We start from the raw sequence: 27,179 nt of genomic DNA, 5'->3' as shown, positions 1-27,179 counted from the left end.
AAAAATTTACATAGGTTTCAGTAGGCCATACAGATACTTAACTTTCCACAGTCATCTTACTGCATCAAGGTCATCCATATCAGAAATCAACCAAGCACTCATCCACTCAATCAATGAAGGTGTATGAAACACTGTGCTTGGAATACAAAGAATAAGGCCTAAAGCCTAGGTGCTAAGCTCTAGGGCTTGACCCAATAGCCCCTCAGACCTCTTTAGCCTCATGTTCTTGTGATACCCTACCTGGGGCTCGGCATTCCGGCAACACTCAACCATGTGTATTCCTACTCAGAACTTGTTCCCTCTTGTGGCTGTGCCTTTGTTCATGCTACCTCCTCTCATTTGAATAGATCCCTCAAAATGGAACAAGGCGAAGAGAAAGCAAAAGTTGTGAGTAATTCAGGTAGCTGAAGTATACAGGGTGTGTGTGGAAACAGCAGAAGAATCTGGAAAGATAGAGTGGAATTAGATTACAGAGGGTCCTGAATGCCACATTAGACATGGGGCCTGCAGGCAACAAGAAGTTTCTGATGTGATCAAATGTATGGTTTAGAAAAATAAAGTCATTATAACTAATACAACCAAACTGCAACTAATCTACTTAACTAATTAATGGGCTGGTACTTTTAACATGAAATCTGTTCTCTACAGAGTCTCTGTTCACTTAGAAGGAAGAGAAATCAATCATGAGAACAAATTCTCATCAAGGATTTATTTAAAAGGGTGAGGGTGGGAAGGGAAAACACCCACCCACCACCCTCCATTCCTGGGGATATGTGGAACTTAATTAAGACTAAGACAGATTTTGAGTATATTTTTAGCCATATCACTATACCGCAGAATCTGATGCTCAAACCTGTTATAACCACAAAACATTTCAAAAGGCGTTCACCACTAAAGGCTAGAGCCAAAAAAGGGGCTCTAGTTTAATTAGTGAATGTAATTAACCAGGATAGGTTATTTCCTTGAGCATTATAATAAATCAAGGTTTTGCTAGATAAGTTTCAAAGTTACAGATAAAATATTCAAGAGATGTTTTTACTGATGAGGCTTTGAAGTAAGTAGCTCCAATGAGCTGGAAGTCACTTTAGCACCTGGAATCAGATACAACTAAAGTACCAAGCAGTTCCATAACAGAAGGAGCTATCTTTTCAGGATGCTCTAACTCCGTTCTAAATTGAGAAATCTTGGGCCAGCCCGTGGCTCACTTGGGAGAGTGTGGTGCTGATAAATTGAGAAATCTTTAAGTGAAAAAAAACTAAAAAATCTTTGCCACCAATCTATGAATAAACTGAAAGATGATAAATAATACCTGCACAACTTAATATTATGTTGAATACACTGGGTATTTTAATTCTAATTATATAAATTCAATCACTGCTCACTTTTCTAATACAGATGGCGGCTGCTTGAAGTGTCAGCTCTATACCTGAGGCCTTGCCACACCAGCCTTGGGGGCCTTTCTTCCTCTGAAGTTCTATGGCGCTTCCCTGCTACAATTGCTGTAATTTGTGCATTTCTCATCGTATTCCACGCACAGCAGGCCTATGGTAAGCCTACTAAGAGCAGAAATTCTTTCCAAGTAGTCCCAGCACTTCCAATAGCACCTCATGTAATTACGCTCAAACAGAAATGTTCCTTTGCAACTGTTCAGGTAAGAATTAACATAGAAAGCCAGCAGCTGCTACCTTTACAAAGTCCTGCTGACAAGGCTGGCCCTTGGCTGGCATCTGAAAACTTGGAATTTCAGAAGTGTTCACACCATTTTCCAACTCATAAGGGTGGTTTACTGTGCCTAAACTGTTTGTGCAAATATGGTTCATAATGAGCACCTGCTTTCTTTCTGGGAACCTGGAATTTTGGCAGAGGGTACCTACGTGACCAATCCCAATAAAAACTCAGGGCACTGTCTCTAACAAGCTTCCCTGGTAGATTACACTTCACACTGTTGTCACAATTCAATGCTGTAGGAATTAAGTATGTCTGTGTGTGACTCCACTGGGGAGAGGACTCTTGGAAGCTTATACCTGGAATCCTCCAGGATTCCCATACACCTTTTCCCTTTGCTGATTTTTCTTCGTATTCCTTGGCTGTAATAAATCACAACTGCAAGTATGACTATATGAGAAGGCCTGTGAGTCCTCCTAGAAGTCACCAAACCTGAGATTGGTCTTGGGGACCCATAATATAACAATAAACTAATATCACGTGTATGATGGTAACTCCCAAATTTACTTCTATAGAAATTAATTCTTTACTGAGCTTCAGACAATTTTATCCATCTGCCTATCTGGCATCACACCATGGAATATCTATGAGCCATTTCAAACTTAACATGGCTAAAACAAAACTCTTGATTTCCTCCACCAAATCTTTTCCCCAATCTTCAGTTCAGTAAACAACATCATCAGCCGCCCACTTAGGTAAAAAACATAGAAATCATCTTTGATTTCTCTTTTCCCTCACTACCAGCTCCTGCTCAATTCCTATACATCCTATCAGTTTTACATGGGGGAAAAAGATCCATACAAAAAGTAAGCATTAAGTAACTGGAAGTCATTATTATCTTCTCAATGCTTCTGAGTCCTAGCCAATGTCACCTCTAGCATTTATTTACTACAGCAATATCCTCCAAATTCATGTCCTGCCCCTACCTTGGCCTTTATAATCCATTCTTCACACCAAGCCATTTTTAAAGAAGGATGTTTTAAAAATGTATGTTAAAATATATCATTCCCCTGCTTAAAACTCCTCATTAACATCTGATCAGAATAAAATCCTAACTCTCTCCCAAGACTCACAGGGCATATGTGACTGCTACCAGTCTATCTCTCTAATCTTATCTGGATACCACTTTTCTCTCTGTTCACTATGTTCTAACCACACTGGCCTTCATTCTGTTTTTCTTAACCTCCAACATTATTTCTACCTTGAGTTCTTGCTAGCTGTTCCTACTTCGCATGATTACCTCAAATATCATTTTCTTAGACCTTCCTTAACCATACTGCCTAGAAGAGATCCCACTTTAGAACATCATTCTGTCTTATTATGTCCATATTATTACTCTCTGAAAGTATCTTGTTCATTTAATTGTCCTTGCCTGCCTTGTTCACTGCTGCTCCCTTAGTAATTGGCACATAGAAGACACTCAAACAGATGTTGAATGGAAAATGACATGCACACTATCTCCAAACTGAGAAGAAAACAAAAAGGCACTTGCATGGAAAACAAGTTTGCGGTCTGGTTAATTAAATTGCTATTCAAATCAAATTTACCCTAAGAACTTGGCAGCTTTCTCTGATTTGACAGTTTTTTTTTTTTGTTTGTCTTAGGGATAGGGGATTATCATAAAGATATTCTTAATCAATTTGATCAATATTAATGGATCAACTATCTGGAAACTATCTGGCCATGTAAAAAAGCACACACAGAGCACATATCAGGCTACTCTTACTGTTGATAAGGTGCATCAAGATTGAAGTAGAGTTGTTGGACTTTCTGTTCAACAATGAATGGGGTGGGGGGACAGGAGCTTAGAAACATGGGTATCCTGAATATAGTACCCAAACAAGACCTCAAGAGAACTAGAAGAATGCAAACAGAAAATAATTAGAGCTTTTTTTATTGAAAAAGACCAGGTTTATTTTCCCCATACTACCATGGAATGCACCAAGCCATTTTCATAGTGTCTCCTGGATAGGTTTTAAGATGTTCCCAAGTAGAAAAGGAATTTTTAATCCTGGTGTTACCCAACCCCCTTCTTCCAATCCTTTCTACTTACCCTTTTCTGGTTTGGGGGCAGCTAAAGATTACTGATCAATTTTTAAATAAAAGTGTATGTATTATCTCTACAGGAAATTATTTCAGCCAATTCCCGAGACCAAACTTTTCCCCAATGAGTTAATGTTAATTAACTCATTCAACAAATATTTACTGAATCCCTACTCTGTGCCAGAACAGACCATGATGTTGCCCAGTTCTCGGGACACCATTTAGATCAAGACTATATATGAGGATACTTCACAAAGTTCATGGAAAGATTTGTATTGTTTTAATTCAATTTTTCCATGAACTTTTTTTGTGTGTGTGTGTGGCTGGTAAGGGGATCGTAACCCCTCGCTCGGTGTTGTCTGTACCATGGTCAGCCAGTGAGAGCATTGGCCATCCCTATATAGGATCCGAACCCGCAGCCTCGGCGCTCCCAGCACCGCACTCGCCTGAGTGAGCCACAGGGCCGGCCTTTTCCATGAACTTTTTGATATAGCCTCATAAATGGCATTCCCTAAAGCTATGTAACCCAGCACCTCTGTGCCAGACACTTAACTAGGTGCTTGGAAATCAGCAAAGAACAAAAAAAAAATGGTCTTCTCCTTCATGGAGCTTACAATCTAATACAGCCAGCCCTCTGTATCCACGGGTTTTGTATGTGTGGATTCAACCAACCAAGGATCAACACTATTTAGGAAAAAAAAGTGCTTGTACTGAACATGTACAGAATTTTTTCCTTGCAATTATTCCCTAAACAATACAGTATAACGACTATTTATACAAAATTTGCGTTGTATTAGGTATTATAAATAGTCTAGAGATAATTCAAAGTACACAGGAAGATGTGTGGGTTATATGCAAATACTACACCATTTTATAAAAAGAACTTGAGCATCCGTGGATTTTGGTATCTGCAGGGGTCCTGGAAGCAATCCCTTACTGAGGGACAACTGTACAGTCCAATTAATGAGCAAAGAATGTGGGTCAGGCATTATACTATGTACTTATCAACATACTGTCTTACTTCAGCTTCGTAACAACTCTAGTGAGATAGGTGATGTCATTCCTTTTTACCAATAGGAATCTTGGAACACATCCAAGGTCACTCAGACAGTAATGGGCATAGCCACACCCAACATCTAAGAAACTGAACTAAATTTCACCAAAACAAGAAAATCCCTGTCTCTAATTTCAGATACCTACTCTAGTAGTCTCTTCTAAGCTTACTTTCTGTTATGTGGATTCAGTATTTTTTTCAAGTTCACATATTCAGCTACTTCAGTGTCCATATTCATCAAAAGAAGAGCCAGCTACATAGCTGCCAAACAAAAACCTTTTTCCACCTCTACAAAGCTAGATGCCATTTCTTTCTTTTGGATTTCTAGTTTTATTCCTTCAAACTTTTCAAATCCTTCAAGGAATGTTAAATTTAATTTCATATTTAAAGTCTTTCACTTACACTTTAGACCCTAGAACAATTTTTATTCAATCCACCAGTCTCCTTTTCGCCCTTCCCAATTTCCTTCTGCAAAGATCTGTTTATTTTTATGTTTACTTATAAACATAATATTCTACTGAAAATAGCTCCTCCTGGGCACCTAACTTGTTCCTACAGAAAGCTTTTGCTTTAAAATGAAGAATAATGATTCATAAAACTTTTAATCGAAAGTCTGCTTTCTATTAAATTAGCTGTGTATTCTGTGTTCCAGTCCTCTCTACCATAAAACACAATAGTAGCAGACAACACAGCCAGAGCAAACACCTACTTTCCACACTAATAATAACTATTTTTGCAGTTACAGTAATGACTACTATGTGTAGCAAACTAGACATCTAGAAATCCAGAAGGAAGAAAGTAAAAAAGAAGGCATAAGCAACTAATTTCTTGCTACTAAGGTTATGTTACTAAAAGCTTCCCTTATACTATTTACCTTTGTTTCTTCACCATAAACTAATGAGACAACTCAGCCAAACCAAGGAAAATGCCATACTCAAGAAATAAATTCAATAAATGAATACATCTGGGGGAAAAGATGTGTTTCAAGTGCTAGACTGAATCTCTTTAATGCATCAAAATGTTGACATGTTTGAGATAGGGCCCAGCAAAGCATAAAACCACAATTTGGCCTCCGTTTACAAAAGGTATCAAAGAAAAGGAAAGAACAAAAAGGTGGAAAAGGTAATGCACTTAAAAACAAAACAAAAAAACAGACAACATACCTGGCAACGTGAGAAAAAGCATCCACAAGGACAGATTCAAATTCTCTAGTGAATTCAGGTCCTTTTCTTTTACTGTTTTGGATGACATCATTTGCTAGGTACAGAAAAGTAAGCTTTCTATTTGACTTGGCTGAAAAAAAGAAAAGACAGAAATTTCACTTACACCAAAGAAATTCTCAATTCACAATTTTTTGGTCCTAAGCTACTCCTAAATAACATTAAGACAAGCTTTATCAACTTGAAGTCAAGCAGATATGTTTAAAAAACAACTCAAGGAACTCCTGGAGGTCTCTAACACAACAGGTTTGGGAATACAATTTTGAAAAAGAACAAAAAATGGCCATCTTCATTTCTGTGTTATTTTAACCAAGGAAATTAATCAACAGCAAAAATGAAGATAATCCAAAGAAAATTCCTAAAGAATAAGCAATCAACATTAATATTAAAACCAAGGCTTTCATTTACTCTCTTGCAAAGATGAACATTTCTAACTCACACTTAATTATAAAATATTCCGTAAGGAAAGACTGAGTTAACTTTCAATTTTAAAGTACATTCTTGTAATTTATGCTCCTAAACTGAGAATTTCTCTCTGATACTCAGTAACCATAATTGGTCAGTGATATCTACTCTACAATCCAGAGGAATTTCTAGATAAACCAATGGATATGTATCTCAAATACAAATATATATTAACACTACATTATTATTGAAAATTTACACATCTGAAATCTGGATATGCAAAATTATGACTCCCACAAAACCCATAATTCTTCTCTCTTATACATATGAAATGTAGTATTTTCTATTACTCTGTATGGTACTATATATTAAATCATAAAAATCTCATGCAATATGTCTGAGTTACAGTTGTTTGGGGGAACATTACTGAATTTCCTGGCTTCTATGCACATAACTTCTCAACCGTAAAGTTACATCACTACTATTGTTGGTCCCAGTTTTCTTTTTCTAATGCTAAAGTACCTGAAAAACTCAAGCAAGCTCTGTGTCAACCTTTATACACCTGAATAACTAGTCCTTGCTCCGTTTCTCTCAGAAACCACTTCTGTTTCTTCTGAAATGCACACAGCACATGTAAGTTCTGACACAGCAGGCATAAGATATGACATTTTAAGGGCCGACCCTGTGGCTCACTCAGGAGAGTGCAGCGCTGGGAGCGCCAAAGGCTGTGGGTTGGGATCCTATATAGGGATGGCCGGTGTGCTCACTGGCTGAGCGCGGTGCGGGTGACACCAAGCCAAGGGTTACAATCCCCTTACCGGTCACACACACACACACACACACACAAAGATATGACATTTTAAAATGTAGCTACAGGAGAATAACCCAAGTTAAAAACAAGATTTTTAGAGCACATTATAGTTTAAACTGCTCTTAAAATGCTCATAAAATTAAATATGGATATCTTGAATTGTATTAACCTCCCGGTAATAACCTAGTTTAGATGGCCAACTGATAAGAACATTGAAAACCTGGAGCTGTCTTTAGCCGTTCAAATTATTATTCAAAGCAGAACAAAAGTGTCAGTAGTTGCAATATCCTACTGTTGCTACTAAGGTGTGATTATGGCAAAAGGCTTTTTTCCAAGCAAACTTCTGGGAAGTTGCAGTAAGTAAAAACTACCAAGCCTATAATGCCATGAAAGTTAGCAGATTCAAAAGTAAAACAGATCTTCAATAAAGAGCACTTGAACACACATACTTATAAAACACATACCCCTCCATTCCAACTCTGGATGACAAGTCACTTGTTCAGATGTCTTTCCAATATGACAAAATAGATCCTTTCACCCTCTACCTATATCTATTTCAAACTGGTCAGACTAGTTGCTGAGCAAAGTTTAAACAACTGGCTAATCAAAAATTTTCACTTGTTTGCTTGGTTTTAACATTTAGAGAAAATCTCAAAATAATTTTGGGAAAAAAGGCCTATTTACCTACATTCAGGCAAAGATACAAAAGACCATTAAAAAATACTCATCTAAGAGTGTTTTACACCAAACTATTCCATAAACATGGGAGAAGTTCTATTTAAAACAGAGATGAAAGGGATAAATTAAGAATTATTCCTAGGAAATGAAAATGACAAACCAGGAATAAAAGAAAAGTATTTAAGAGAGAAAAAGTAATTTTTGTAAAGTCATATTTTGAAGGCAACTCAGAGACAGTCTTACATCTTAGATATGGAAAATGACTTGACCATCGATAGAAATGTCCACTTTTAAAGACTCGGGATAGGCTAGAACATAAAGGCCTAATCAATCTGAACATTAGAGCACAAAATCCTTTTCCGCTTTAGTGTGGCGGCATTTTTTTTTTTTTTTTTTTTTTTGTCTTTTTCGTGACCGGAACTCAGCCAGTGAGTGCACCAGCCATTCCTATGCAGGATCCGAACCCGCAGTGGGAGCGTCGCCGCACTCTCCCGAGTGCGCCACGGGCTCAGCCCAGTGTGGGAGCATTTTTAATCCATGACGGAAGCCTGTATCATAGGAAGCTGCATCTTGATGCTTGGAAGAGAATCCTCTAGCTCTGCACTGTCCATTACGGTAGCTACTAGCCACTTGTGGCTATTGAACATTTGAACTGTGCCTAATAAAACTTGAGGGCTGAATTTTCAATTGTATTTATTTAAAAGTTAGTTCCTTAATCACACATTTTAAGTGCTCAATAGCCACATGTGGCAAGTGGCTACTCTATCTGACAGCACAGATATAAAACATTGCTATTATCACAGAAAGTTGTATTGGACATTGCTGTTCAGATTCTTTACTCAACCACGCAAATGGTATCAGAGACCACAACTTAACTCCCAAGCTATTTTTAACAGTGTAGCAGGCACCATGCTAAATAACATGGTGTTTGTTACACAGAAACAAGAACGTCCAGTTTCTCCCTCAAAATATAATTTAGTGAAAAAGGCATAACTAGTAAGAATGAAATAAATGCTAAATTGGTGTGATGGGGTGGGAGGGAGTGATTAATGCCAATAAATGAAAGCACTCAGGTTTGGTTGGAGTCAGATGACCACCTTCACTTATTAAGTACATTGAGGCACTGGTACTTGAAAAAGCACAAGTTTGGGCATCAGACAGCCCTAGGCTCATGTCCTAGCTGTGTGCCCCCAAACACAGCACTTAATCTATATCTTTACCTTCTCACCTATAAAACGGAGATAATGCCGGACTACTTAAACATAAGGCTCTGTCATATGAGATTAGAGATAAAGGAGCTTCATGAAAGAATGCACTCTCTACAATATTTTACAATAACTCAAATAGGGTGAGGTGAGGAATCAAGAAGGCTTCACAAAATTAACATTTGAGATGGACTCTGACCCAGTAGGATTCTTCAAAGAAGCAATTCCCATTTTTTCCTCAACTCAGCAGATTTTGCAATATTTGAATGGCATAGTGGGGCACATGAAGGAGGCTCTGGGAGTCCCAAGCTCTACCCTACAACTGCCCACAGGGATAAGGGGATCACTATCTCAGTACTCCTGGAAGTCTCCTGGAGTTTGGTATATATGCCAGCCTAATGTTGACTAAGCCTTACCGGTTCAAACGCCTTGAAAGTACCACTTAGCCACTTCAGTTTCCACATCTGTAAAACAGGGTGACATCTCCCAACTCATAGATAGTAAAGAACACACGTAAAGTCATATCCTATGGTATAAAGGGCCTACTGCACAGAGGGTGTCCAGAACAGTTCTGAGCTTCATTTCTTCATCCTTCAGTTATGGAACTCATCAAAGTATCAAACAGCAATGTAGGTGCCCATCTTTTCCCACCAGACTATAAGCAACTTGAAAGCAAAAACCATGCAGCACATTGAGTAACCAAGAGTCTCATCTCACCATGATTTACTGAATGTCTACACTGTGCCCAACATCATGTTCAATGTTCACTTGCATTAGCCTGTTTACTCCTCACCATGAGTTACTAAGCCTCAGTTCTTCAGCTGCAAAGTTCCCACTTCATAGGAGAATTTTAAAAATAACAATGTATACGAAGATACCAGCAGTACACCTAGCACATAATAAAAGGCACAGTAAATATCAGTTATCATCATCTCATTTTATAGATAAGGAAAGCAAGAGGAAGTCATGTTAAGTTGCCAGGGAGACTAAGTGGCAAAGTAAGGCTTAAATTCCAGGCAGGTGACAGAAACAAAATGCTACTAAGTGTCCAACCCAGTGTCTGCCAAATATCGGGCTAAGCTCACTGAATGCCTGTCAGACCCTTAGCAGGGCCTGAAATCAAGGAGCCTGAAAGGGAAGGTCTAGATGGTGTGGTTCTTTAATATCTCTAAAATGGGAGAGACTACCCACTTCACAGGGCTGTTCTGAGAAGTGAGAGCGAGGATATATACAAAGGTCTTACTATAGTGACCGGTATGAAGTATAGGCTTTGTAAGGGGCAATTATCCTTGTCTCCATCTTACAGATGAGAAAACAGAGGCACAAGGAGATCAAGCAACTCTCCCAGTATCATTTAGCTAGTAAGTGGCTGAGCTAGGTAGGACTCGATCTAGGCTGTCTGACTCCAGAGCCCACTGGCTCTTACTCCAAATGCTCAGCAAAGGGCTTGGCACGTAACAAACTACGGCCAGTATCCTCCACCCGGCACTGAATGCAGCCAAAAGAATATGAGTCACAAGTGTCAGGATGAACCTGAAGGGGAAAACGGCTTGATGAACTGGAAGCCTGGGCACTTGAGCCCTGGTCCGTGGAACCTCTGACAAGTGCCTTAAACCCTCCCGGGGCCTCAGTCTCCATCTGAGAAATGGGATGACATTGTCTCCAACCTCAGATGCGTGATCAGAAGCCCGGGCCTGGAAAGCAAAGCTCAACTAAGAAGCTAGAGCGGTCTGGGGAGTGAGTGGGAGAGAGGACAGTCCGGGGGAGGGCCCAGGGGGTGGGAAGAGAGTGTTTACCTTTGCGGAGCTCGCGGTGCCACACGGAGACAATGGGTCCTGCATGCTTGCGGTGATGGATAAGCCACAGGGACAGTGTCTGCACGCTTTGCTGAGAGTTGCTCAGCTCCGAGAGCTTCTTTTCCAGTGCCGACTCGGAGAAGGAGGACATGGTGGCAGTGAAGCCCAGCAGGGAGCGGCCTGGGCCGCCCACTGCGGCGGGAAGAGTGACGGCACGAGGCCGGGGCCTCACCTGACAGAGTGCGGGACTCTTTACCGACTGACAGGTAGTCAGAGGTGCAAGGAGGGGGAGGGGATGGGTCTCCGCAGTAACAACAGCCCGCGCCGCCGCCACAAGATGGCCACCTGACCTCTCACCCGCCGCGAGAGTGGGGTCAAAGGGCAAGGGCCGGACTAGCTGGGCACCGAGAGGCGTCGGAGCGGCAGAAAAATGTCCCTTTGGAGGCGGCAGCCTCTCTAAACCTCGTCCACAGAACTTTGAAGGAGATAGACCGAGGGAAGGAGCCCAGTTCCTCGGTCCCCGGAAGGCGCTTTGACCGCTCGCGCCCGCACGCCGGCGCAGTGAGTCTCAGCGGAACCCTTTCTCCCGCTCCCGCAGAACCTTTCTGGCGCGGTACGGCGCGCTAGTTAGTGCGTCACTTCCGACGGAGCGGATGAGGCGGGAGAGTGAGGGAAAGGCTGGAAGACGAGGTAAGAGTAGAGTGGCGGGAACAAAAGGGAGACCAGCAGCTAGGAGCCCTTAGAAGGGGATCCTGAGGGGACACTGAGGCTAAGAGATCATGACCTGCGTATAGGAAGGGGGCTTCCTTCCTCATGTGGCAGGACCCAGGCCGCACTTTTTCTTCTTACATGTCCTACTGCTTGACTGCCCCCCCTCCAACAAAAAAAAAGCTTTTTGGTTCTTCCAACCCACCCACGTGTCTTTTTCACACCTCCACGCCTTGGCTCTTGTTCTTCCACCGAAGGTGACGCCCTCTTTCTTACCTGGTGAGCTCTTACTCAGCCTCCAGGCTCACACTTTAATGTCCATTTCCGAGTTTTAGTCTTTGACAGTGCTTCCATGAAACACATTTATGTTCTCGGCTCTTAATTGGTTGCTTCCTTCAGGGCATTACATGCTGCCCTTGCCGTCTGAGGGTCCAGTTGACTGTTTCTCAAATTTAAGTGACATGTTAACTTTGGGGGAAGGGGCAGGGAGAAAGAAACTATCTTACCTTACCAAGTCCGTTGACTTTTTTTGAGAAACACTCTTTGGGACTGTAAACACTGACCCAGTTCTTTTTTAAGTTTTACATCCCAGTTATCAAATTAGCAGAAAAATTTTTGTCTATCTGCTACAGGGATGGAGATAAGAAGTTAGGTTATCATAGATGTAACGGAATTTAACATTTTCCTGATCATCATAGAACTTCCTAGTTGTGGGCAGACCCAGTTTAGGAGACATTCTTCCAGTTGATGCCTGTTTTTGTTCTTACTGTGCTGTATTGTAGTTCTTTGTGCTTAGATGTTTTTACCCCTCCATACTAGAATCATCATAATCATTGCTAACATAGTGAGTGGTTGCTATGAGCTAGACAGCGTTTTTATGTAGTAACTAACTTAATTCTCACAACAAAGCTATGAGGTAGGTATTATATTATCATTTGACAAATGAGGAGACTGAGGGTCAGAGAGGTTAAGTGACTGACCCAAGGTCACATAACTAAGATTCAAGGGAAGGGACTGCATCTTAGCCATCTTTTTGACCTAGCCCCTGATTCATAGCTGATTAAGTGAATTAGTATAAAGTAGGTAAATAACCTAAAATCACAAAGTCAGTATCTAGTCATAATCATAACTGAGGGGTTTTGAGTCCAAATCTAGACCATTTTTCTGTGTGAAGTAACACTATCATATACCGAGCACTTTTCTACCAAGTTACTATGTATTTAGCACATTACATACATTCTTTTATTTAATCCTTACATCAGTTTTAGGAGATGAGGATTATTATTATTATTTGATAGATGAGAAAACAGGAAACATGGGTAAGTAACCTATCCAAGGTTACTTAGACATAGCTAGGAAATGGCAGAGCCAGCAGTCAAATAAAGGTTATCTCATGTCTGATCCCAAATTCTTCAGTCTTCAGACAGTGGTTCATTAATTCATTCAGCAAACAATTTTTGAGCACCTATGTCTGAAGCACTATTCTAGGCAAACAGACAAAATCCATGTCCTCAGAAGCTTACCTTCTGAGGGGAAGATAGAAAAACAAACATGCAAGTCTTACTATAAGTCAGAAAGTGATAACTACTTTGAATACAAATCAAGGAGAGTAAGGGAGATGAGGAATGTATGTGTGGGGGCAGAGAGGAGTCTTATATATGCTGGTCAGAGAAGGCCTCACTGATAAGGTGACATTTGATCGGAGCCTGAAGAAATGAGAGAACAAGCCTTATGCAATCATTCCAGGCAGGTTTAGATCACTGTTGGCATTTTTGAGCCTGAAGAAATGAGAGAACAAGCCTTATGCAATCATTCCAGGCAGGTTTAGATCACTGTTGGCATTTTTGAGGAACAGCAAGGAAAACAGAAAAGCTGGAGTAATATGAACCAGAGTGTGGCTGGAAATGAGCTCAAAAATGTATCAAGGGACCACATTATGTGTGGATTTATAGGCAATAGTAAAGACTTTGAATGTTAGTCCGAATGAAATGAGAGGCCATTGGACAGTTTTGAGTAAAGGAGAAGTGTTGTGGCTGTTAGGTAGAAAACAGTGTGCAAGGATAGAATCAGGAAGACTAGTTTGGTGGTTGTTGTAATAACCCAGGCAAAAGGATGACTCAGGCCAGGGTTGTATCAGTGGAGGTTGTGAGAAGAGAACAGATTCTGGGGATATTTTAGAGGAAGAGGTAACAGGATTTGCTGATAGTTTAGGTATGAGGTGTGAAAGAAAAGAGTTTGGATGGCCTCAAGGGTTTTAGCCTATGCAACTATGAGAATGGAGTGTCCGTTTACTGACTTGCAAAAAGTTTGGACTCCAAACTCCCGCTCTTAGTCCTCAAACCTGTTCTTTCTGCAATTGGATTTGTCCAGTTGGAAATGACAACTATAGATGTCAATAGGCAGTTGGGTTTGTAGGTCTGGAGTTCAAGGGAGGGATCTGGGCTTAGAGATACAATGTGGGAGTCATAAGGAATGGGTGTAGAAAGAGACTGAGTTCTAGGACATTTCAACATATAGACGTCTGAAAGATGAGGATGGTATGTTATCGTCTTTTTTCTTCTTAAAGCCTGTTCATATTAATTACATTGGTTGAGTTTCAAATATTGAGCCAGCCTTGCATCCTTGGAATAAACCCCACTTTGTCATAGTGTATAATTCTTTTAACATAGTGCTGAGTTATATTTCCTAATTTTTTTAAAGGATTTTTGCATCTATATTGATGAAGGAAATTGGCCTATAGTTTTTTTAATTTTTGTATTGTCTTTGGTTTTGGTATCAAGGTAGTACTAGCTTAGAAAGTGTTGAGATTGTGCAGAACTGGTGTTAATTATTTAAATGTTTGGTATAATTCGCCAATGAAACCATCTGGGCCTGGAGATTTCTTTTCTTTTTCATTCTTTCTTTCTGTCTTTCCTTTGTTTTTTTGTGTAGAGTTTTTAAATGACAAATTCAATTTCCTTAAGAATTGTAGGGTTATTCAAATCATCTCTTTCATATTGTGTGAGTTGTAGTTTGTGTTTTTTGAGCAATTAACCATTTCATCTAAATTGTCAAATTTGTACTCATATATATAAAGTTATTTGTGGTATGGATAGTCCTCAGCTTTCAATGGGGTACGTCCTGATAAACCTATTGTCAAAGTTGAAAACATCGTAAGTTGAAAATGCATTTAGTGCCCCAATAAAACCACCCTAAAGTCAAAAAATCACAAATCAAACCATCATAAACCAAGGACTTTTTATATTTCCGTATAATCCTTTTAATGCAACAGGTTCTGTAGTTCTATCCCATTTCATTACTGATAGTGGTCATTTGTGTCTGCTCTCATTTGCTCTCTCTCTCTCTCAGTCTTGCTAGAATTTTGTCTTTTCAAACTTTATTGATCTTTTCAAAGAACCAGTTTTTTGTTTCATTGATTTTCTCTATTTTCTGTTTTCAATTTTATTAATTTCTATTCTGATCTTTATTTCATTCCTTCTGCTTGCTTTGGGTTTATTTTGCTCTTCTTTTTCTAGGTTCTTGAAGTAGGAGTTTAGATTTTTGATCTGAGACCATTCCCTTTTCTAATATATGATTTAGTACTATAAGTTTACCTCTTCTTAGAATGGCTGTAGCTGTATCCACAGATTTTGATAAGTTCTAATATTTTCATTTTCATTCATTTCCATGTATAGTTTTTTTTTTTTAATTTTATTTTGTCGATATACATTGTGGCTGATTATTGTTGACCATCACCAAAACCTCCCTCCCTCCTCCCTCTCCCCCTCCCCCCACCGATGTCCCCTCTGTTTGCTTGTCGTATCAACTTCAAGTAATTGTGGTTGTTATATCTTCCTCCCCAACATGGATGGACCTTGAGAGAATTATATTAAGTGAAACAAGTCAGGCACAGAAAGAGAAATACCACATGTTCTCACTTATTGGTCGGAGCTAAAAATTAATATATAAATCCATGTATAGTTTTTATATTTCCCTTAAGGTTTCTTCATTCATGGATGACTTAGAAATGTGTTTAGTTTCTAGGTGTTTGGTGATTTTCCTATTATCTCTGTTAGTGATTTCAAGCTGGATTCCATTGAGATTGAGGAACATGCTCAGAAATTGTATGATTTCAATTTAAAAATTGATTTCAATTTTTAAAAATTTGTTGAGGTTTGTTTTATGGCTCAAGATATGGTCTGTCTTTGTATATGTTCTATAGGTACTTGTGTATTTTGTCATTGTGGTGTGGAGTGTTCTATAAATGTCGTAGATCCTGTTGGCTGATAGTGGTGTTGAGTTTTCCTATATCCTTGCTGATTTTCTGTGTAGTTATTCTATCAGTTGTTGAGAAGAATGTTAAAGTTACCTCCTGTACTTGTGGATTTGTCTACTTCTCCTTTCGGTTTTATCCACTTTTGTTTTACATATTTTGTGGCTGTTGTTTTACATATACATTTAGAATTGCTGCTTTCTTGGATTTACCCATTAATCATTATATAATGTCCCTCTCTGTCTCTGGTAAATTTTCTTTGCTCTGAAGTCTACTATATCTGATATTAATATTTTCCTTTGATTAATATTTGCATGATAATATCTTTCTCTATTTTTTTTTACTTTCAACCTACCTGTATCGTTATGTGAAGTGAGTTTCTTGTAGACAGTATATAGTTAGATCATGTTTTTAAATCTACTATGACAATCTTTCATTTAATTGGTGTGTTTAGACCTTTTATATTTAATAATTATTGATATGTTAGAGCTTAAGTCTTCCTTTTTTTTTTTATTTTCTGTTTATTCTGTTTTTATTTCTGTTTTCTTTTTCCAGACTTCCTCTGGGTTACTTTTTTTTTTCCAGTGGCTGGCTGGTACGGGGATCTGAACCCATGACCTTGGTGTTATAAGGCTGTGCCACAACCAACTGAGCTAACAGGCCAGCCCTCTATAATGTTTTTGACTGTATCTCTTTGTAACCTTTTTAGTGGTTCCTGTAGGTATTACATTATGTGTACATAATTTATCTTTACCAGTTCTAGTGGAGTATAGAAACTTTACTTCCCTTTATGTCTCCTTACGCTTTCATTTATAATTGTCTTTAAAATTTCCTCTACATACATTTAGAACCACATCAGACAGTGTTATAATATTTGCTTCAATTGTCAAACACAATTTAGAAAACTCAAGAGGAAAGGAGAGCCTGTTATATTTATACATATTTTTGCTTACCATATCCTTTCTTCCTCCCTGATAGTCTAAGATTCCTTTTTTTAATCATTTGCTTTCTTTTTAAATAACTTTTTTGTCATTCTTTTACAATATGTCTGCTGGTGACAAATTCTCTTAGTTTTCCTTTACCTGAAAATGTCTTGATTTCCATTTCATTCCTGATGAACATTTTTGCTGAATATAGGATTCTGCATTGACAGTTCTTTTTTTATTTCCAGCACCTGAAAATTATTGTGCAACTTCCTTCTGGCCTACGTGGTTTCTGATGAGAAATCTACTGTCATTCAAATTGTTTTTCCCTTATAGGCAAGGTATCATTTTTCTCTGGCTGCTTTCAAGATTCTTTGTCATTAGTTTTCAGAAATTTAATTATGATGTGTCTTGATACAAATTTCTTTGTGTTCTTATTATTTGAGATTCACTCAACTTCACCTTCTTGAATATACAGATTTATGTCTCTTGCCAAGTTAAGTGAGTTTTTAGCCATTATTTCCTTGAGTACTTTTTTAGCCCTGCTCTCTTTTTCTTTTCATTCTGGGACTCTTTGATCTTTTGTTATGGTCCTACAGGTCCCTGAAGCTGTGTTCATTTTTTTTTTCAGTGTGTTTTCTCTCTGTTGTTCAGATTGGATAATATCTACTGTGCTGTCTTTCAGCTCAAAGATTTTTTTCCTTTGTCCCCTCCATTCTGTGTTGAGTCCATCTGCTGAGCTTTTTCTCTGTTATTAGATTTTTTTCTTTTGTTTCTTCTTTATTTCTTTGCTGAGGCCTTTATTCTTTCATTTGTTTGAAGCACATTCATAATTGCTTGTTGAAACATTTAAATCACGGCTGCTTTAATATCTTTACCAGATAATTCTAACATCTTTGTCATCTAGGTTTTAATGTGTTGATTGTCTTTTTTCATTCAGTCTGAGTTCTTCCTGGTTCTTAATGTGAAGAGTGACTTTTTTTTTTTTTTATTGAAATCTGGACATTTTTCTATTACATTCTGAGATCCCAGATCATATTTAAGTCTTCTGGTTTGGCTGGCTTTCTCTGACACCACTCCTACCCTGGTAGAAGGGGGGGCCCTGCCAGGTTCCTCACTCAGCCCCCACTGAGACCCAAGAAGGAGGGTGCCCAATTATTGCTGGGTGGAGGTGGCAGTTCCAGCTCCTCACTTGATCTCCACTGACACTGCAGTGCCAGTGGCCTCATTACCACTGGGCAATGGTAAAAGCCCTAACTCTCCACTATGCCGCCTCTGACGTCACTCCAGTGGGTAGGGAGAGGAGTACCTACTGCCAAGTGGGAGTGGAAGTTTAGGCTGCCCATGTGGTGTCCACTGATACTACATTGTGCTGGGGACGTGGGGAGGAGGCTCATTACCAGGGCTGATGGAGATGGAATTCCCTGCTCCTACTTGGCCTTCTCTGACACCGTCCCTGCAAGAGTATTGGGAGCACCTCATTACAGACTCATGAGAGTGGAAGTCTAGGCTACCCAATCAGCCTTTGCTGGTGGAGCCACAGCATTTTCTGTAGTGTTTGGCTAGAATAGAACAGTTATTATCTAAAAATTTTTTGTCTTGCCAGTCTGCCCTTTCCTGGTCCTTTGGCTAGAGAGAGCAGGTTTTTGTTGAGGCTTTTTGTGTCTCTACATGTTGGTGCTTCTGGGTTGCCAGCTTCTTCAATTCCAAGACTGGGATCTGTGAGGCAGGAAGAAAACACAGGGAACTCAGCACTGGGTTGTTCCTCAAGTCCTGAGGTCTCTAACCAGCCTGCTTTCTTCCCTCTGCCTTTCAGAGTCTTATGTTTGTTTTATATATAATTTCCAGGGTTTTTAGTTACACTTAATGGAAAGAATAGGGAAATGCATGTCTACTCCATCTCCCCAGAAGCAGAAGCCCTTTTTTTTTTATTTATGTGAGTGTGTGTGTATGTATATAAATAAACAGAATTTTTATTTATATAAATATTTATTTATAAATGAATGGAATGTATGCATATGCATATCAATCACCTGGGGAGCTTATCCTAATTTTCAATACAAGGTCATAAATGGTGTGGGGGAAGCTGCTTAGTATATATATTCTGATGTACACCCTTTCCTAAGTTAAGAACCACTTAAGCCTACCAAAGAACTTCTTGTCTAGTAGAGAAGACAGGCACATAGTATTAGTATAATACAAGGCACAGTTTCACAAGTATTCTATAGAGGACAGTTGTAAATGAAGTACTAAGTGAGCCTAGAGTAATTTCTGGAAGGATGTATGGGAAGTCTCCCTGATTCCCCTCTTCCATATTCTATCGTGTGTGCTTAGTGTTCTGCAGTACAGTTCTGCAGTACTTCCTTTGCAGGGCTAGCCCCTCTGGTTAACTTTTATCTCCCTTCCCTCTTCAAGAGCTTAGTACAGTGTATGGCACATAGTATATGGCAAGGAAACATTTCTAGGTAGAAGGAGAGATGAGTAGGAAGCAGCAAAACTTCAGAATATGCTAAAGGTTTCATGTTTATCCACCTTCTTTTACTTATTTATTAAACATACAGTGAGTAGGTACTGCCTGCCAGATACTGTACCAGATACTGGAGAAACCTCAAGTAAAGCTGCAACACTAGAAGAGTACACACTCCCGTTAGAGAGACAGACAAATAAACCGTCTTTTTAACCCAAGACAGCAGTCCTCCAGTGTACTCTGAACACAACTGCCAGGTGGATTATCTTTCATCATGTGACTTTTCTTCAGAAGGGAGAGCAAATGTAGAGTGTTGATAGTACAGGATTCCCACACCTGGCTGGTCATCAGGCTGACCTTATGAGCTTTTAAAATCATAGATTCCCAAGCATAGCTGTCCACCCCAGCCCCCATATAGATTCTGATTCAGAAGATCTGGTGTGGAGTCCAAGAATCTGTACTTAAATTGTTCCCCCTTGATTCTGATAAACAGCCAGGTCGAGAACCTCTGTAGGAAGAGTACATAAAACCTTTGGAATCAGATAGGCTTGAGATGAAATACTGTGTCTGACACCTGCGTGCTATATGGGTGTCACTTAACCTCTCTGAGCCTTGGGCTACTCAGCTTATGGATGAGGAATTTATATACATAAAATACCTAACACATTGTCTGGCATATGATAGGTTTTTTTGATTAAAAAAATATATAGTAATTTTCTTCCTCCTATTCAAGAACTTGTGTTAGAACTTCTGTCTCTGGGATCTAAACCCAGTCTTTCTTTCCATAGGCTAGTTATTCAGAGTTGGAAGTTTTGGAGATCATCTTATCCATCAAGTTTATTTTATGTTGAAAAAGCTAAAATTCATGGAAATCACACAGGCAGGTACTGCTAGAGCCAGGACAAGAACCCAGATCATCAGATTTTTGTTCTCATGCTCACTCTGTCCCTGTCCTAAAAATGATCTAAAAGTGGACTAGGGTAAAGCCAGAATCTAGAACTATGATTGCCCCCTAAAAATGAATCTAGCCAGATCCTACTGTAATGGATGAGATCAACTACATATAGTTTCCCACAGAGAAAAGGAGTATGGCAGTTTTTACACAGAATCTAGTTGATATCAAAGCTCAGCCAATGAGAGAGCCAGATCTTGGATTACAGCCACTTATTCAACAAGCATTTATTGAATACCTGTTCTGTGCCAGCAATAAATGAACCAATCAAAAATCACTTCATAGAGCCTATATTCTAGTGAGAGGGGAGATATAACAAACAGACAGATAATCTCATTTGACGGATGGTTCTCAGTGCTATGGAGGAAAATTTAAAAGGCAGGGAAAGGAGATAGGAAGCGCCAGCATGGGGAGTAGAGAGGATGGATTGCAGTTTTAAATAGGGATGATCAGAGAAGGCATCTCTCAGAAGTCACATTTGAGTAAGCCCTAAAAGAGGCAAGGGAGTGAGCCATGAGGAGATGTGGGGGAACAGCAAGTGCAAAGGCCCCAAGCCAGTGATCTCATCAGAGTATCATCATGTGTGAGGCCTGGCTCACTTGCCACGATGACATCTCTGTCTTGTCTCTGCCTTTATAAGGTGCTAAAGCTTCTCTGCCTTTTAGCCTTTGTTGTGACAGGACTTTTACCTTGAACAGCCTTCCCACACAGCCCCAAGTATATAGTCCCCCCACCCCAACATATATACTCCCTCCATGTCCCTGATGGTATTCATTCTCTTTCCACATTCCTTTTGCACTTCTTTTTTGTTGTTCCTTTTTTACTTCTCGGTTGTGTGATACAGTAAGTACCTTGAGATCTACCATCTTATCCTTTAAGTGTCTATAACACCTTATCCTGTACAGATTGTGCCATTTGTCCTCACCACCTGTACACCATAGCCAAGGGATCTTATATAGCCTGTGGCAAGGCAGCAGAGGTGGGGAGGAAGGGAAGAGGTTTGTCGGCGGGGGGTGAGAAGGGATGAGTTCATTCACACTGTCTAGTTGCACATCTTTTCTCCCACATCTCCAGTGGCTACTTTCCAGGACCACAGACAGGGTACACTAAACTGGGAAGGGTTTAGATGGCCGTTAATAGTCAAGAACTTTTTATTCATGCTTATGTTTATTCATGTTTATTCTGTCACTATCTGAACCCTGGGTTGTTTTCTCTACTTAGAGAGTCAACTTGTTCTAAATGCCTCATCCCAGTTTCACTTTCTGGGCCAGAATGCTCCTGTTGCTGTTAATTATATAAACACCAAACTTTGCAGCAGCGCCTCTTTAAATAATCAGGTTTGCATCTTACTGGAATAGGACTCTTAAGAGCCTAGGCCTCCTAAGTCTCTAAATGTCTAAACAATTTCTTCTGTAATTGACATATTGTTACACAAGTGAGATTTCATGCCCATCCCATAAAGCTATATGATTGCCTTTTATAGTCATGTCAAAGTAGCAATGTGTTATACTGTCTTTACAGAAAGTGAGTTTATATATTTCTGAGCCTATAACCCATTCTTCAGAAGATCTCTGACTGTGGTAAATCTTTGTTTACGTAGTATTGCTTTGAGGGAATATACCACAATTTATTTATTCATTTTACTGTAGATGGGCATTTGGGTAGTTTTCATTTTAGGGTGATTGTGAGTAGTATATTCTGGAACACATCTTTTGGTAAACTTAAATATGCATTTCTGTTGGGAATATATCAAAGAGTAGAATTGATGGATCATACAGCATACATATATTCATCTTTAGAATAATAGTGCCGTAGAATTTTCCAAAGTAGTTGTACCAATTGCACTCCCACCAGCACTGAATAGAGTTCATATTGCTTCATATCCTTGCCAACACCTAGTATTTTAGTTTTCTTTTATTTTTTTCTTTTCTTTTTCTTCTTTTTTAGCTGTTGTGGTGAGTGTGTGATGATAATTCATTGCAGTTTTAAATTGCATTTTTCCTGAATAATGATGTTGAGTGTCCTTTCATATGTTTATTGACTATTTGTATATCCTTTGTTGAGATATGTCTATTGAAATCCTTTTCCATGTTTCTGTTGGGTTGTGTCTTTTTCTTAATGACTTATAAAAAAAATCTTTTGTATATTCCAGATATGAGTGTTTTGTCAGAAATATAGCAAATATCTTTCTTCACTTTATGGGTTACCTTTTCACTCTCTTAACAGTATCTTTTGATGAACAGAAGTTCTTAATTTTAACGTAGTCCAACCTATCAGTTTTTATGTATCCTGTTTTGATATCCTGCTTAAGAAATATTTGCCTATTTCAAAGATGTTCTGTGTTTTCTTTGGAAAGTTTTATTGTTTTACATTTTACATTAAATCTGGTATGAGATGGAATCAAGATATAAAATTCAAGGTTGGTAGTTATTTTCTTTCAGCACTTTAAAGATACCATTCTTTTGACTTCTGGATTTTATCATTTCTGTTGAGAAGTCAGCTTTCTGTCTTTTTGCTCCACTGTTTTTAAAATTTTTCTCTTTGTCTTTGGTTTTTCAGTTTGACTGTGATGTGTCTCTGTGTGCCTCTCTTTGTGTTGGTCAACTTAGGGTTTGCTGAGTTTCTTGAATCTGTGGGTTGGACATTTTAATCTTGCTTCTGCTCTATGCTGTCTTATCCTCTGAGCCTCATTTATTTACATATGAAATCTTTCAGTATATTCCACATGTCTTTTATGTTCTTATCTGTGTTTACCACTTTTTTTCTTTGTTTGCTTGAGATTAGGTATTTTTTATTTACCTGCCTTCCACTCATTAATCTTGTCTTCTGTTCAATTTGTTGTTAAAACCTTACATTTCATTCTTAATTATGCTGTATTTCTCAGTTCTAGAGTGTCCATTTTACTTTTTTTATAATAGAGTACAACCAGTTTTGTAAAAGTCTTTTTTTTTTTTTGGCAGCTGACCAGAACAGGGTTCCAAACCCCTGACCTTAGTGTTACAAGGCTGTGCTCCAACTAATTGAGCTAACTTGCCAGTTCAATTTTGTAAAATTCTTTATCCTTCCATTTACTTTGTCTATCTTTTCCTCTGTTTCTTGACTATATTGTGGTTATTTCAAAGGCCTCAATTGCTAACTCCAATGTTCAGATCATCTGTGGGTCTGCTTCTGTTGTTTGTTTTTTCTCTTGATTACCAATTTTGTGGTTTTGCCTCTTCACAAGCTTAAAATAACTTATTATGGTATACCAGATATTGTATGAAAAAATCATAGTGGTATAGTTGCAATCCTGGTAAGGCTCAAACTTAACACTGGTTCATCCTAGTTGTTAGAGTGTGGTTCTCCAGGGCTTTCAGTTGAAAACCTAACGGGCTGTTTATCTTCTCACACTTAAAAGACTGTGGGAGATGCAGTTCTGCCCTTCAAAGGTTTTCATCTTAGTTCTTTAGCCTACCACTTTACATAGCTTCAAAATTTGTCAAATGTGTTGAGAAAGACACCATCCACGTGTTTAAGAGCCCTCAAATCTCCAGCTTTGTTACTCTAGCTTTGAAAAACACCAAAATTTCTACTGTTTTCTTTGTTCCCAGCAGCAGCCGTCTTCCAGAAGTCATGTATTTTGAGGTCCCTCAAAACTCCAATTATGTCTCACCAGCCCCACATGGCCATTGTGGTTGATCTTTCCCCAATGACAGCTACACTCTAATCCTGAGCCAATATCCAGTATAAGCAAATGCACTCAGAAAAAAAATATATATACCAAAAAAAGCTAATGATTGTTGCTTCCAACAGCAAGTATTAGGTGCTTTAAGAAATGTTTTTTGTAATTTATTTGGCTTTTTCTAGTCATCAACAGGACTATGGGCCTGCCACACCCTACTGTATTCTACTTGAAAGCAGAATCTGTACAAATATTTTTGAGTGCATGCCAGCTGCCCTTCTAGCTTCTAGGTATAGGATTGCCCCTGCCCTCAAAGAGCCCCCACTCTAAACTGGGTAAGACAGATGTATATACAAACAATATAACATGCTAAATACCATAATAGAGCTGTGTACAGTGGTAGGAAAAAGGAGACAATGTGAAATAGCACCACCTGTTTATGAAATTGCAAGTCTTATAATTTTATATGATCGCAGTTTAGAGTGAAAAGGGTGAAGCAGTGAGAGATGAGGTTGGTGAAATAGGCAGAGGCCTGATGGTGAAGGGCCCTTTAGGCCATGATAAAAAGGTGTTCATACTTTAGGCAGGCTCTGGAGAGCAGCTGAAGAATTTTAGGCATGGAGAAGAGTGATCAGGGTTTGTTTTAGAAAAATTACTTAAGGGGCCAACCCCGTGGCTCACTCGGGAGAGCGTGGCGCTAGGAGCGCCGAGGCCATGGGTTCGGATCCTATATAGGGATGGCCGGGTGCGCTCACTGGCTGAGCGCCGTGCAGACAACACCAAGCCAAGGGTTACGATCCCCTTACCGGTCACAAAAAAAGAAAAATTACTTAAGTGTCCAGTGTGAAATGTGATTCAGGAAGACAGACATACAAGCCAAGGGGCCAGAGAGGAAACTGTTGGTAGTCAGCCCAGTGTTAAATACATAATTATCACTATCAACAGATTTGAAAGATGTCAAAGGGATAGAACCCTTGAAATGTAGGGAATAGTGGGATTAAGAGGGAGGTGAAAGAAAGCAGAGATTTCAAGGTTTCCAGCTTGGGTGAGGACCATATATCAAAAAGGGAATGCAGTAGAAAGCAGATAAGTTCAGTTTTGAACTTATCACGTGTTCTCATTTTATTAGCTCTGTTACAGTTTTTGTCATATAGTTTCAGAACACTGTTTAGGAGCCACCACCGTAGAGAACCCCAAATTATCTTCTTGAAACTCCTAAGGTGAAGAAGCAAGACGCAGCCCCCTGGGCCATTGCCCTTACCCCAGCTTTAACAAGAGACCCTCTGATTTTGTCTGTTTAACGTACTGGACTTCCACTCAAACATTTTATTTGAAGAAAGTTTTCCATGCTAAAATTTAAAAAAATTACTCACCAGTGTTTATATTTTCATTCAGCATCCCATCTTCAGCCTCCGTTTTGAGTTGTTTGAACAGAGTCCTTACTTATCTTCCTCTGGTAGGATATATGGATGATACCTTTTCTGAATCCTTGCATATTGTTCTTCCACCTTGACAGGTGACTATCTAGCTGTATATAGGGTTTGGGGGCCACAGTTCTTTATTTGCAGTCAGTAGATGCTATTCACTGTCTTCTAGCATCCATTGTTGCAAATGAGAAGTTCAAAGCTAGTCTCTTTCTTTTCTGAGTTATTTATTGTTTCTTCCTGAAAACATGTATGATTTTTCTCTTCATTTTAAGGTTCAAGAATTTTACCAGCATGTGACAAGGTGTATATCCATCAGGATTTTCAATCTCCATATAAATCTTTTTGTAGCTAAGGGAAATGTTTCAGTTATTTGTTTGCTTTAGCTCCTCCATCTGCTCCTTTTTCTCCTTCCAAATTCCCAGTTATTTACATTTTAGTTCCTCCAGATCTGTTCTCAAAGATTCACAATTTTTACCTCTTTGTATTTCTGCTGATTTTAAGGTAGCTGTACTTGATCTTCCAGACCACTAATTGGGACTCAGTAATTAACTATCTTTTTTTTTTATATCATTGATTGAGCTTTTTTAGTGTGGGAAATAATGTTTTTAATTCTAAGAAATATCTTTTGTCTTATAACTGAACTTCCTTAATTGGTATTATTATTATTGTTATTATTATTATTATTCACATTTTTGTCTGCCTCTTTTAGTGGTTTTGTTAATATAAGATTCACCATCCCAAGAGTGCTGAAATACTTTTCCTACCTTTCACTGCTGGATCCCATTAAGCAGCTATCTCTATTTCCTACTTATTAGTCCAACTACTGGTACTTAAGGCAGGGGATGGTGCAGCAGCCTCTAGATCATCAGTGTGTGAGCCAGCACCAGTGGGGTGTCATTAGTCCCTGGCCAAGCTTAGTAGCATACACACCTTGCATTTTCCAAGCCTGGGATTGGGAAGATTTGAGCTTCTTTTCTTCCCTGGCTTCTTGGAGCAACAGAGACCAGGAGATACCTCCCCCTCCCCCAAGAAGCCTTACAGAGACCATCAGTACCCTTCCTCACAGGGGTCCATGGAGTTCAGTGGACCAGGTTTTCTCTAAGGTATCAGGATCTCGATTGTGCCCTGGGAAAATCTGGCACCAGCCCTCTCTCTCTGGACTGAGCAGGTCTTGCGCACACCCGCCAGGCACCACTTGCCTGCCAGTCCTAAAGCCACTGCGTTCAGGAGCGTTTATTGAATTAGGGGTAGAAGAGAGGCAGCAGAGACACTTTCTTGTCATTATCTTTTCAGAGGCTACCAGGAAGTAGAGAGAAAAAAAGAGAGACCACCAGACTACATGATCTCTGAGCCTTTACCCAGTGCCAACAGTTTACATTTGTATACATTTATGGTCTCCAGCTTCAGCTCAATGCTCAGTACCCTTGGGCCACCCCTTTATGTCTTCTCAGCATGCTCTGCTTCCCCAAGGGGAATATTTGAGACTTTTATTTCCCTCCTCAAGCCCTCTGTTTATCCCCCTTCTTTTTCACTGTCAGCCCGTGACTTTGAATTTCTCTTCACAGAGAAAAGAAAGACTCAGGCATTAAGTTGGTCAGCTTCTTCACTTACCTATAAGCCTGTCTCCTTTGCCTACCTAACTGCCTGCCTGCGTGCTGTCCATCTTTCCATCCTGCCAGAATCGCTCTTCTCCCATGCTAATCTGTAGTAATAGAAGTCAGAATAGTGGTTACCTCTGGGCAGGGGGAATAGGAATTGATTGCAAAAGGGCATGCGGGAGCCTTCTGGGGTACTAGAAATATTCTTTATCTTGCTTTGGGTAGTGGTTACATGGGTCTATACACAGATAAAA

General features: G+C 39.3%; 2 protein-coding genes across 5 annotated transcripts in view; one reads left to right on the top strand and one right to left on the bottom strand.

The window, feature by feature from the left end:
* The window catches only part of RPRD1B (regulation of nuclear pre-mRNA domain containing 1B), a 57,817-nt gene extending 46,317 nt beyond the window's left edge, over positions 1 to 11,500 (bottom strand). Inside the window, exons 1-2 of the mRNA XM_063110966.1 lie at positions 10,938 to 11,500; positions 5,986 to 6,115 (exon numbers count right to left, since the gene is read on the bottom strand). Of these exons, the coding sequence (XP_062967036.1) occupies positions 5,986 to 6,115; positions 10,938 to 11,088 (281 nt within the window). The 5' untranslated portion in view covers positions 11,089 to 11,500. The remainder of the gene's footprint in view (positions 1 to 5,985; positions 6,116 to 10,937) is intronic.
* Positions 11,501 to 11,540: 40 nt separating this feature from the next.
* Positions 11,541 to 27,179, top strand: part of TTI1 (TELO2 interacting protein 1) — a 45,539-nt gene continuing 29,900 nt past the window's right edge. For 3 of the 4 annotated variants that reach the window (XM_063114103.1, XM_063114094.1, XM_063114113.1), the window contains exon 1: positions 11,541 to 11,627. Coding sequence is in view for 1 of the 4 variants with exons in the window: in XM_063114123.1 (XP_062970193.1) it covers positions 11,591 to 11,627 (37 nt within the window). In the remaining 3 variants the exon portion in view is untranslated. The remainder of the gene's footprint in view (positions 11,628 to 27,179) is intronic. The other variant, XM_063114123.1, reaches the window with a different exon arrangement.

This window comes from Cynocephalus volans, chromosome 1 (genome assembly GCF_027409185.1).
Source record: "Cynocephalus volans isolate mCynVol1 chromosome 1, mCynVol1.pri, whole genome shotgun sequence".
Taxonomy (NCBI): Eukaryota; Metazoa; Chordata; class Mammalia; order Dermoptera; family Cynocephalidae; genus Cynocephalus; species Cynocephalus volans.
This window is presented reverse-complemented; position numbering and strand designations above follow the sequence as displayed.